The sequence below is a fragment of the Babylonia areolata genome, chromosome 12 (genome assembly GCF_041734735.1).
Source record: "Babylonia areolata isolate BAREFJ2019XMU chromosome 12, ASM4173473v1, whole genome shotgun sequence".
Taxonomy (NCBI): Eukaryota; Metazoa; Mollusca; class Gastropoda; order Neogastropoda; family Buccinidae; genus Babylonia; species Babylonia areolata.
The window spans coordinates 40,220,378-40,233,676 of NC_134887.1; the positions used below are offsets into that span (position 1 = coordinate 40,220,378).

The window sequence follows — 13,299 nt, forward strand, 5'->3', positions numbered from 1 at the left end:
GGTCAGATTCTCTCGCTTCCTAAGTGGACGCATTACCTCTAGGCCAACACTCCAAGGGGAGGGTGAATAAAATGAACAGTGCTGCTGGGTGTAAGTCAGGAATTCCTTTGCGATCACAATGAAAATGGTTAATTATAAACCGTAAACTTAAACCCTTTCACCGCCAAGCTCGCATTTATGCACAGGCGTGGTAGAGGACCCATGTCACTGAAAGGCGACCATTCATTGGTCTGTTATCCATGAACCTACTGCTCTCAATGTACGGTGGTAGGATAGGCCGTATTTTCTATACATCGCAGGGGGAATCCCCAGTTATTTTTAGCCACTGTCTTTTCTGTCTTAATATCACAAGGAAATTTTGTACTCTAAATTGACTGGCGGTGAAAGGGTTAAGACAGCTGATCTTGAAATCATGACACATGGAAATGGCAGCGGAGAAGGAACTGGGAGAAGGTGATAAAAGGGTTGTGGCTACCTGGTGTCGACGTAAAACAAGAAGATGTAGGCTAAGTTGCCTGAAGAAACCATATTTCATTTGGTAGAAGAGGAGCCTGTAGGTCGACACATTGCCTTCCTTATCTCATGAAATTTGACTTTTACCAAGATCCTTTTTTTAGTCTGAAATGAAATGAAATTATGGTGCCTAGAGCCTCGCCGACCACTAAGGCCATCTGAAGGCTATCGCCACGTTAATACCTACTGCAAGGGTGAAAATGAAAACAAACAATAAAAACTAGTTACCATTTTAAGCTTTCCACTCAAAGTTAAAAAAAAAACCCTTCCATAGTTTAAAACCAAATCTGATTAAAAATGTTCACTTCTTTCAGGAAGTCCATCAGCGCCCACGGAGGGACATCACGAAACAAGGTCTTCAAAGAAACCTGCCGTGTAATGTCTGTGTCCAACGTCATGCAGATACCTGTTACTGGATTGTGAGTATATTCTACTTCTTCTTCTGTGGGCTGCAACTCCCACGTTCACTCGTATGTACACGAGTGGGCTTTTACGTGTACGACCGTTTTTACCCCACCATGTAGGCAGCCATACTCCGCTTTCGGGGGTGTGCATGCTGGGTATGTTCTTGTTTCCATAAGCCACCGAACGCTGACATGGATTATAGGATCTTTAACATGCGTATTTGATCTTCTGCTTGCGTATACACACGAAGGGGGTTCAGGCACTAGCAGGTCTGCACGTATGTTGATTCTTTTTAGTCTAGCTCTTACTGGATTGGGAACACATTGATTAAAATGAAGCAGAAAGTCCCCTTACTTAACACAAAGCTTGATAGATCATTCATAACGTATTCCTTCATTCTATGGATTCCTTCTAGCTAACGACAACATGGAAATGACCACCACAACAATCTGTCCTCAGCAAACTGTCGACTTTGTTCTTGACGAACGCACAGGACACCAACAAGGCAAGGCGAGAAATCTATTTATTTCCTGTACCTCCTGGGGGAGAGGGGAGGGGGGGGGGGGCATTGAAACATTTAATGCATTCATCTCTTACACACACCATGGTTTCAGTTTCAGTTTCAGTAGCTCAAGGAGGCGTCACTGCGTTCGGACAAATCCATATACGCTACACCACATCTGCCAAGCAGATGCCTGACCAACAGCGTAACCCAACGCGCTTAGTCAGGCCTTGAGAAAAAATAAAAAATAAAAAAATAAAATAAAATGAAATAATAATAATAATAGATAAATACATAAAAAAAAGAACTACTGCTACTAATAATAATATGTATAAGGCGCAAAAACTTGATGTACAAAAAAATAAATAAATAAATAAAATAAATAAATGAATAAATATATAAATAAATAAATAAATAAATAAATAAATAAATAAGTAAATAATAATAATAATATAAAAATATATAAATAATAATAATAATAATAATAATAATAATAATAATAATAATAATAATAATAATAATAATAATAATAAATAGATAAATAAATAAATAAAATAAAAAAGACAACAATGATGATGAATAAGCAAATAAATGTAAAAAAAAAATTAAAAAAATGTAGACACACATTCACACATACACACGCATATGCATAACAGATATGCACCAAACATGCAGCTTCACAGATATGAAAGCACAGTCAAATACACATAAACGTACATGAGCCCCAACACACACACACACACACACACACACACACACACACACACACACACACACACACACACCATGGAAACAAAAAGAGAGATGCCAAAAACTAGAAACAGGTCCATTCGTTCCATCACTCAAATCCACATTAACAAGTAATATTTCAGAAAGAATATCAACAAAAAAATTTGTCCTTATCAACAGACAAAATTTTAATGAAGACGGAACTACGTACAGAAGTAACAAAGAATCTAAGTTTTAACAGTATTCTTTTTTTTTTCTCTTAGAAAACAGTAAGTAGAATTTAATGGAATTTGGGCAAGGTTCTATAATATCTGGATATACTTCATTGTCTGGAAGCGCTATGCAAATTGTAAAGCAACGTTTCGTGTCAGAAAATACAGCTCACAGAAATAAAGTTTCCCCCCAAAAAAGGTCACCTCCGTTTCAGTTTCAGTAGCTCAAGGAGGCGTCACTGCGTTCGGACAAAACCATATACGCTACACCACATCTGCCAAGCAGGTCACCTCCAGAGCGAAACAAGGAGACACCAGGAGAACGATGACAGTTCCCAGGACGGCAGTTTCCAGGAGCGTCATGTTGCTGCCGCACAGGAAGCTTTCTGAGGGGATGCTGCAGCGTTACCAGTAGCTGCTGCTGCTGCTGCTGCAAGACCTGAAGCATGACAGTGACACCGACAGGCTGGTGAGATATGACATTCAGAAATCGTTGATGATGAACGACGGGCGCAATAGCCGAGTGGTTAAAGCGTTGGACTGTCAATCTGAGGGTCCCGGGTTCGAATCACGGTGACGGCGCCTGGTGGGTAAAAGGGTGGAGATTTTTTTTTTCCCAGGTCAACATATGTGCAGACTTGCTTAGTGCCTGAACCCCCTTCGTGTGTATATGCAAGCAGAAGATCAAATACGCACGTTACAGATCCTGTAATCCATGTCAGCGTTCGGTGGGTTATGGAAACAAGAACATACCCAGCATGCACACCCCCGAAAACGGAGTATGGCTGCCTACATGGCGGGGTAAAAACGGTCATACACGTAAAAGCCCACTCGTGTGCATACGAGTGAACGCAGAAGAAGGAGAAGAAGAAGATGTTGATGATGAACGAAGCTTCCAGCAGGAAGGATTGTCGTCAAGAAAGACAACACTGTCTAAAATCACACACATGTAGAGTGATGGCCTAGAGGTAACGCGTCCGCCTAGGAAGCGAGAGAATCTGAGCGCGCTGGTTCGAATCGCGGCTCAGCCGCCCATATTTTCTCCCCTCCACTAGACCTTGAGTGGTGGTCTGGACGCTAGTCATTCGGATGAGACGATAAGCCGAGGTCCCGTGTGCAGCATGCACTTAGCACACGTAAAAGAACCCACGGCAACAAAAGTGTTGTTCCTGGCAAAATTCTGTTGAAAAATCCACTTCGATAGGAAAAAACAAATAAAAGTGCACGCAGGAAAAAAAAAGAAAAAAAAGGGTGGCGCTGTAGTGTAGTGACGCGCTCTCCATGGTGAGAGCAGTCCGAATTTCACGCAGAGAAATCTGTTGCTGATAAAAAAAAAAATACAAATACAATGCAAAAACACAGGAAGAGTTAGTCACCGCCCCAACTTTGCATTCAAACACACCATTGCAACCAAGAAAAAAACAACAACAAAGAGTCAGTCACTTCCCCCGGTCCCAAAGTTGACATAGTCGAGGGGTGGCAATGGGGACAAGCTCCCATTGTCTATAAAATGCCCCGCACGGCGCACGTCTCCAACAGCCTCTGACAACTAAGTCCAGCTCCTAGCCTGCTCGTGTGGCTTAGATATAAGCCCGGCGGAACTGCTACTACTGATAGGAGAAGGGGCGAAGGCGGGTCACCTGGCGCCTGAAAACCAGTGCTTTGGGTAGATGGGGCTCATCAGTCTGGGAAGACAGCTCATCTAAGAGAAGGAAAACTCTGATTTCAAACCTCCGCTGCCTTGCGGCCATACCCACTCATAGGAAAGGCTTCGGGAGTCAACCCTGAGGAAAAGTCCGGGCAGATGGAGTCGTTAGCCTCAGCAGGCAGTCCTTCCAAGAGAAGGAAAACTCCCAAGAGAAAACCCGGCCAACTGTAAACCGTTGCCAGAACAGGAGATCACCGAAGACGGCGCCACAGTGGCCTCTCTAAGGGGCGTGATCTGGTCAAAACCGGCTGTGCACGCACTCTACGACACATGGCTACGCAGACAAAGACAATCACTTCCCCCAACTTCGCATTCAAACACACCAACAGTAGAATAGTCAGTCTTTTCAGTTCCGTCCGTTCACTGATTGTACCCATTCTTTTGTCAATCCCAAAAGGAATGGGCAATCATAATTCAAAAGAACAATTTTGTACATATCTAGGGCATCAATTGACAATGACATGATTTTGTTTTCGCCACCTTAAAAAAAAAAAGGAAGAGAAGATGTCAAACCGAAGAGTCAGCTCAGTTACTCTAGGAGGCGTCACTGCGTTCGGACAAATTCATATACGCTACACCACATCTCCAAGCAGATGCCTGACCAGCAGCGCAGCCCAACGAAGAACGCCGAACTCAGGAAGAACTCTACCGAGAACACACAATACTCATAGCTATGAGCTGAGCTGAGCAATGCATCAAACCGCCAAGGTATCACTCCACGTCATCAGGAAAGATCTCAAAATCCACATGAACATTAGAAGAATAGGCCAGACGCAAACAAAACTATGAATTACACACACACAGACACACAGACACACACACACACACACACACACACACACACACACACACACACACACACACACACACACACACACACACACACCATGGCGGAGATGCTGCTCAGGAGAAGGCCAGTCTGCGTTGTCGCACCGTGAGTCAGGGATGTTACACCGCAGAGTGCCATCTCCAGAGCCACACCCTCTGACCTGACCGCCCTGTGCCACTGCCTCGCTGTCTGGCCCGTCCTGCCGTTCGCTTCAATCACAGATTGACGTGTTTGATGATGATAATATGAGTACTTATATAGCGCCTATCCTCGGTCGGAGACCAAGCTCCAAGCGCTTTACAAACACGGGGCCATTTGCACAACAGGCTGCCTACCTGGGTAGAGCCGACTGACAGCTGCCGTTTTGTGTGCTCGTCATTCGTTTCCTGTGTCATTCAATCAAGTTTCAGTTACACACACACACACACACACACACACACACACACACACACACACACACACACACACACACGTACACATACTCAAATAGACATGTGACAATTTACGGTGTATGACCGTGTTGTTTATTTATCCCGCCATTTAGGCAGCTATACTCTGTTTTCGGGGATGTGCATGGTTGGGCATATTCTTGTGTCCATAACCCACCGAACGCTGACATGGATAACAGGATCTTTAACGCGCGTATTTGATCTTCTTCGTGTGTATACTCACGAAAGGGGTTCAGGTACTAGCAGGTCTGCACGTAGGTTGAGCTGGGAGATCGGGAAAAATCTCCACCCTTTAATAACTAGGCACCGTTACCAAGATTCGAACCCGGGATCCTCAGATTGAAAGTCCAGCACTGTAAGCAACGGCAAAGTGAGAGCCGTATGAGCAATGGTTTCTCCACTGCAGTATGGGTTCATTTATAGCTCAGTCTTTTGTAAAGGACTATGGCTAAAATAAAATAAAAAAGCAACTTTCATGCCCTGCTCTCATGGTGACCTCAGTTTCGATACCCCTCCACTTCCGTGCTTGGGGTGAGTCCTGTCAATGTCGTCAGTGTCGGCAGATTCATGGGGGGCTGTTGTTTGAGGGGCGTGGTGGCGGTCTCCACTCTGGGAGGGACGCTCACTCAGTCTGGCTCCGCGACCAAGCCATTATTGTCGTTAGTAGGGGGCTTAGTAGGTGGTGTCCTAAGTACGTTAAAACAGAACAGGCACCACTGAACACCACCGAAGTGACTCAGCAGCAGTGCAGGGTCTCCTCTGGTGTGTGGCCTCCTGACGACCTAACATCGATGGTTCCCTGTGGACTGCCGACGCTGGAACTGCGATGGACGAACCGGGTGTGGCCGTGTATGGGGGAATGTAAATGAGCGGCGTGGGAGTAATGCCACTGAAACGGTGCAGATATTGGGGCAGCAAAACAAAAAACAAAAAAACAACAAAAAAACAAGCAAAAAAACACAAAAAAACCCCAAAAAACAGACAAACAAACAAACAAACTGGGAGGCAAAACTGCACTGGCTCTTAGTACTACAATCACGGAGGAGCTTGTTAAACTTTTGGGGGGACCCTCCCAACGCCGACTGTCTTCATCAAAGTCCTCTAAGCCGAGAGAGTTTGGGGATGTAGCTTAGACAAGGCGCTCAGCACTATGATCAAATTCTCGTCCGGATAGTCGGGACAGCAGTTTGTCTCATTTTGTTGTGAGGACCGCGTGAGAAAGCTGACAGTTTTGTTTTTTTCTTGGGGGCATGGTAAAATGACGCAGATTTTTTTTTTTTTTATCTTTTTTTCTTTTTTTTTTTTTTCTTTTTTTATTTTTTTTTTAATCAAGCAAACAGCGGGGTATGCAGCCGTAAGCACAACTCATTTACCAGAGGTGTTTTCTTGTAAATGCACTTCCTATTTCGGTAATAAAACACACACACGCACACACGCACACACACACACACACACACACACACACACACACACACACACACACACACAGCTGTCCTTGAGAGAGACAGACAGACACAGACACAGAGAGACACAGAGAGACACAGAGAGACAGAGACAGAGATAACGCATACACCAGCACCTCATTTTTTGCATTTATATGTGTGTTCATGCACGCCGCGAGCGCGCGCGTGTGTGTATATGTGTGTGTTTGCACGCCCGCGCGCGCGAGCTAGTGTGTGTGTGTGCATGTGTGTGTGTGTGTGTGTGTGTGTGTGTGTGTGTGTGTGTGCGTGCCTCTGTGTGTGTGTGCGTGAGTGTGTGTGTGTGTGTGCACGTGTGTGAGTGTGTGTGTGTGGTTGTTAAAAAAAAAGGGTGGTGGAGGGTTTAAGTTTGTTCTGAACCATTGTAGATTCAAGCTTTTTTCTATTTTTTTTTCTTTGTGCTTTATTAATAATCAAGTCTGGGTGGTGTAGAGAACTATGAAGAAGCAACAACAAAATACTCTTCGTTCCAGAGTTCCTTCCTGAAGGGAAAAGACTCAACATCTCCCACGTGTGGTGTCTGAGTACCGCTAGACACCAACATGGGGGAGGAAGTCGCATCCAATCATTAATTAGCATCCAGTCATTAGCATTCAATCGTTAGCATCCAGTCATTAGCATTCAATCGTTAGCATGCAGTCATTAGCATGCAGTCATTAGCATGTAGTCATTAGCATCCAATCGTTAGCATGTAGTCATCAGCATTCAATCGTTAGCATGTAGTCATCAGCATCCAATCGTTAGCATGTAGTCATTAGCATCCAATCGTTAGCATGTAGTCATCAGCATCCAATCGTTAGCATGTAGTCATCAGCATCCAATCGTTAGCATGTAGTCATTAGCATCCAATCGTTAGCATGTAGTCGTTAGCATGCAGTCATTAGCATCCAATCGTTAGTATGCAGTCGTTAGCAGCGAGTCATTAGCATGCAGTCATTAGCATGCAGTCATTAGCATGCAGTCATTAGCATGCAGTCATTAGCATGCAGTCATCAGCATCCAGTCATTAGCATGCAGTCATTAGCATCCAGTCATTAGCATCCAGTGATCCAGGCACAGGAATATAAAAAAAAAAGAGAAAGAAAAAAAGATTAGATGCAAATTCGCTTACCGTTCAAAAGCAGTGTAACATTACTCATGACCCACACAGCTCCCTCACCTCACCCCTATAACAGAATGGTAAGACACAAACTCACTAAGAATTGTGACTCACACACCTCTTCTACCTCAACCCCATGATAAAATGCCAAGATACGAACTCGCCAAAGTTACTATTAACAGCAACAACAAAAAACAAAGAAAGAATAACTGTGCAACACCAAAAATGACTTACGCACACCTCCTTACCTCATCCTAGTACCACAACTCCCCCCCCACCCACACACACACACACATATCGATGCACACACACACGCACGCACGCACGCACGCACACACACACACACACACACACACACACACACACGCACACACACACACACACACACACACACACACACGCACACACACACACACACACACACACACACACACACACACACACGCACACAGTGCACTGTCTCCTCCGTGGATAGTTAAGTTCGATAATGACCTGACATAAAAAATGCACAGACTCTGCCGGTGCATGAAATCTTTAAGCATGTTCGTGTTTTATAATGAGAAGCTGATTCGAGCTGATACATGACAGAAAGAAAGAAAAGGCCATGGAATGCCGACAAAAGAGACCTTGTTACGATGTAAAGCATGCAACAATACGTGAAAAAAGCAAGAATTTGTGATTAGAGTTGCCTTCCACAATATATACACTGGCCACTTTCACACAACAGAAACCTTTAACTCACTCAGTACGGCCAGTCCTCTCTTCTCCTCTACACAGACCCCTCGGATGTCCAGTGGGTGTCTGAATGACCCAACATTTAGCTTCCGTCGTCAGAATTGTGGTATTCTTTGTCAACATTCACCTCTTCAGTATAAGAGCGTTCCGCTTGCACTATTTTGATGATGGTAATTGGGGTGAAACGCTGTTAACGTCGTCTCTTTCGCCGTTCGTATGCAGAGAGTTAAAGATAATCGACAGAACGTTGATGACGATAATTCATCCATCACCGTCCACAGTTTAGTATGGTCAATCTGCTGTCGCCTCTATGGGAATGCACACGTACAGAGACTCACAACAAGGCAGGAAGTGAATGATATGTGCCTCCTGGGTGCATCCAAACTTTATGTTAAAAAGTAGACAAACACAAAAAATCCCACACGAGCAAACAAGTAAATTACACATTAACATATCACCTCAACTGTGCCCGTGTAGGTAAGCTGTGTGTTGGCTTGTAGATAACGTGAATAGAATGCAAATTCAAAACCGCGCAATATGACCTTTAGTAATAAGAAACTCTAGGGCTATAGGGAGGCTTGGACAATACAAAGTCTTCAGCGAAGAAGCCCCCCTCAGTCAAATGTTTCGGCCCTCAACATATTACCTTACCTTTATATTTCATTTTTTGCTGGTTTTTTTTTTTTTTTTTTAGCTATACTTGTGTTTTTTTCGTTAATGTTTTGGTATAAAATGATAATGAAAGAGAAATGGTCATATCTCTTTTTTTTCTCTTTTTTTTTAATGCTCCATGTGAAGACTGTTTTGTTTCTGTTTTTTTAATATGCTCTTGAACTTCTTTTTCTCAAAGTCTGATTGTGGCACGTAAACTTATTCATAGCTTAAGTTGTTGTTTTTTTCTTTCTTTAGTTTAACGTCTTTACACTGGTAAGTGATATTAGACGGAGATTTTTGTGTAATTCGTTATGCTCTAACTTTCCCTGTCACATCCTTTGCAGTTGACGAGTGTGTGGTCAAATCCACTTTCCTGCAGAAAATCAGCGACTCCAGCGTGTTTTTGTACTTGGAGCCCAACGAGTAATAAATGAAGAAATTAAACGTGGCGTTAATGTAGGAAGTCAGCTCTGTGATGTCGATGAAGAACATGGTCAAGTTGTAGTAGCGTCCGCTGAAGCTCATGCCCGGCACAAACATGATACCGATACCAAGAATCATGTTAGGAGCTGAGCAGACGATGTAGAGCAGAGACACAGCAATGAGCATGCGCGTCAGCGCCACCTCACGTGACGACACAGCGCTCGTGGAGGACGTACTCTGCTCTCGCCAGGCCGTCATCTTCCTCAGCTTCACAGACATCACTATCGTCGTCGCCACGATGACGGTGAGGTAGGTGGTGGGTTGAATCGTGGCCACGAACAGAGTCAGCGCGTTGAGGTGAGCCCTGTTGCGGGCGTAGAACTGGCTGGTCAGCAACCTTTTGGACGTGGTGTTGGTCAGCGGATCAAAGATGCAGGGCAGGCTCCAGCGCGAGCCGTTGACCAGGGACCCCGTCACGCAGAAGACCGTGGCAAAGGCCAGGATCAACCCCGTGGTTCTGGTGCTGAGCACCGTCTGGGAACGGAGAGGACTGACGACGCAGAAACATCTCTCACACGCGATCACCATGGACACGAACCCGGACAGCCAAGTCAGGCTGCGGAACCCCAACAGGTGGTGATCCACGATGAACTGGAACACGGGACCAAACTCCTCGTCATCCGTCATGAAAGGGAGGTAAATCCTGTCCACGTTGCAGAAGAAGGCGTGGAGCATGTGCAGAAGATCGACGAGCGAGAGGTAGAAGAGGCAGAGGTTGATGCGCTCCCTGAGCCCCTGCCTCCAGAACACCAGCATGTTGAGGACGTTGGTGGAGCCCGAGATGAGGAAGAGGACGGGCAGGCAGACGGTGCCCACCACGGTGTCCATGGCCTCGGAGACTGCCTGACTCAGGATGTTTTCCGGGTTGTCCCAGGGGATGAAGGCGTTAGAGTCTGTGAACAGCACCCGGCACCCTTCCGGAGCAACGGCGGCTACGACAGAAGCCTCCTCTTCCTGAAGCGGTGTCATGTTGGATCGGCTTGTGGTGGTGACGTTCACTTGGAAGGATGACTCGGCGGACATTGCTGGTGACTGCAAGAAAACGTTTACAAAGCAGCTGACATGTCAACAGCAACAACAGCAAGAAACAAACAACACACACACACACACACACACACACACACACACACACACCAAAAAAAACAACAACAAATCCACCAAAAACGTTATGACAAGATTGAAATATCAACAGAACACTTTACAACACGGTGAAAAATGTCAACAGAACACGTTACAACGTACTTAGAATGTCGACAGACAGAAAAAAATTAAATGTCAGGAAAGGGATGAAACCCAAACTTGTTTCAACACAGTAAAATACCACCACAAGATGTTACATCACAGTGATAATGTCAACGGAAAACGTTTACAAAACAGTGAATTTTTTAACAACACAGTAAAAATGTCAACGGAAAACGTTTGCAACACATTGAATTTTTAACAGGAAATGTTACAACACAGTAAAAATGTCAACGGAAAACATTTACAACACAGTGAATCTTTTAACAGAAAATGTTACAACACAGTGACAATATCAAAGGAAAATGTTTTCAACACAGTGACAATATCAAAGGAAAATGTTTGCAACACAGTGACAATATCAAAGGAAAATGTTTTCAACACAGTGACAATATCAAAGGAAAATGTTTTCAACACAGTGACAATATCAAAGGAAAATGTTTTCAACACAGTGACAATATCAAAGGAAAATGTTTTCAGCACAGTGAAAATGTCAACAGAAATCGTCAAAAAATAAACTGGTTAAAATGTCAACAGGAAGCGCTACAACACGGTTAACTCTCTCCATACGAACGGCGAAAGAGACGACGTTAACAGCGTTTCGCCCCAATTACCATCATCAAAATATTGCAAGCGGAAGGCTCTTATACTGAAGAGGTGAATGTTGACAAAGAATACCACAATTCTGACGACGGAAGCTAAAGGTTGGGTCATTCAGACACCCACTGGACATCCGAGGGGTCTGTGTAGAGGAGAAGAGAGGACTGGCCGTACTGAGTGAGTTAACAATTCAACAGAAAACGGCACAACACACTTAAAACGTCAACAGAAACTACTGACTGCAGGAAAGGAGTGAAAACTCAAAAATTTCAAAGAACACAAAAAATTACTTCACTCACCCAGACGATCATTACAACACGGTTGAAATGTCAACAGAAAACGTTACAACACAGTTAGAAATATAAAAACGTTACCGTAAACATTAAAACACAGTCATAAAATCAACAGAAAACAGCACAATATAGTTATGAATAATGTCAACCGATAATGTTGACCTTAGATAGAAGGAGTCCAAACTCGAAAGTTTCCAAAAGTACAAAAAGTTACCGCACCCACCAAGACGATCGCCACGTGCTGTGTGTTGTAATCTTCGTCTTAATTGGTAAGTGCAGTATTCTTTTGCATTCTGTTGACAGTTAGATATACAGTGAAAATGTGAAGAAGACGCCTCGTGTGCTAGATTTTCGAATGAATATAATAAGTGTTGTTCAAATTTCCTGACCAGCACTGCATGTGTCTGTATTTCTCAGCCGACTTGACTCTGGAAGGGTACAGTTAGACATATCAAGCAGCTCAACAGAAAATGGCATGTCCCTAGTTCTGACGCGCGCGCACACACGCACACACACACACACACACACACACACACGGACGCACACACACACACACACACGCACGCACGCACGCACGCACGCACACACACACACAAAAAATCGGACCTCAGGTTACGAACAACGTATATATAAACATGAGGCATGTCTGCGGTTTCCTTGGCCTCACGAGCCAGTGCCAGAAATCCAAGGCATACGACCCACAGAGAACTCTAAGCTCCATAATTTGATTTGATTTGATTTGATTTGAAAGCTCGCTCTCTCTCTCTCTGTCTCTCTCTGTCTCTCTCTGTCTCTCTGTCTCTCTGTCTCTCTCTCTCTCTCTCTCTCTCTCTCTCTTCATTTTTTCTTTCTTTTTTTCCCCCCACTAGAAATGCATGTTATGTCAGCTGCATTTCAACCCCTTTGCTCATTAAAAGTCTCTGCCATGACTTTCGTGTTCGGTTAAGCCCAATAAACAACCAACATATCGTTTGACTAGGCTGCGATACACTTGCACATTTCCGGAGGAAAACCCAACCAAAACAAACAAACAAACAAAAAACCGTTTTCTAACAGTCCCTCTACTGACAACCTGCAAGGCTCTTTCGGTGTTTGCAGTTGTGAAAGCACAGCCCGCTCCCTTCTCACGGAAGTCAAGGCTTACTGCGTTCTGTTTGTTTTTGTTTTGAGTCGACCCGTAATACATCATTTGCTCGTGTACTCTAAACATTGCCGTTCTCCATTCAAAACTGCAGGACTCCCCCCCTCCTCCCCCACACCCCCTACAGCCTCCCGTCCCCCACATGAATGATATAGGTGGTGTTAAACACCACTTTTGGATATCTGCCCAACTCTCATCTTTATATCACAGACTGACAGAAGTTGACA

At 44.3% G+C, this 13,299-nt stretch overlaps 1 protein-coding gene across 1 annotated transcript; it reads right to left on the bottom strand.

Annotated features, from left to right (window-relative positions):
• Positions 1-9,625: 9,625 nt before the first annotated feature.
• LOC143287932 (uncharacterized) lies at positions 9,626-10,822 on the bottom strand. The gene has a single exon (XM_076596174.1). It carries the CDS (start codon positions 10,820-10,822, stop codon positions 9,626-9,628), a length of 1,197 nt encoding a protein of 398 aa, XP_076452289.1.
• Positions 10,823-13,299: the final 2,477 nt, after the last annotated feature.

Excerpts from the sequence above, each read along its gene's own strand:
- LOC143287932 (XM_076596174.1), bottom strand. The coding sequence starts at position 10,822 with ATGTCCGCCGAGTCATCCTTCCAAGTGAACGTCACCACCACAAGCCGA.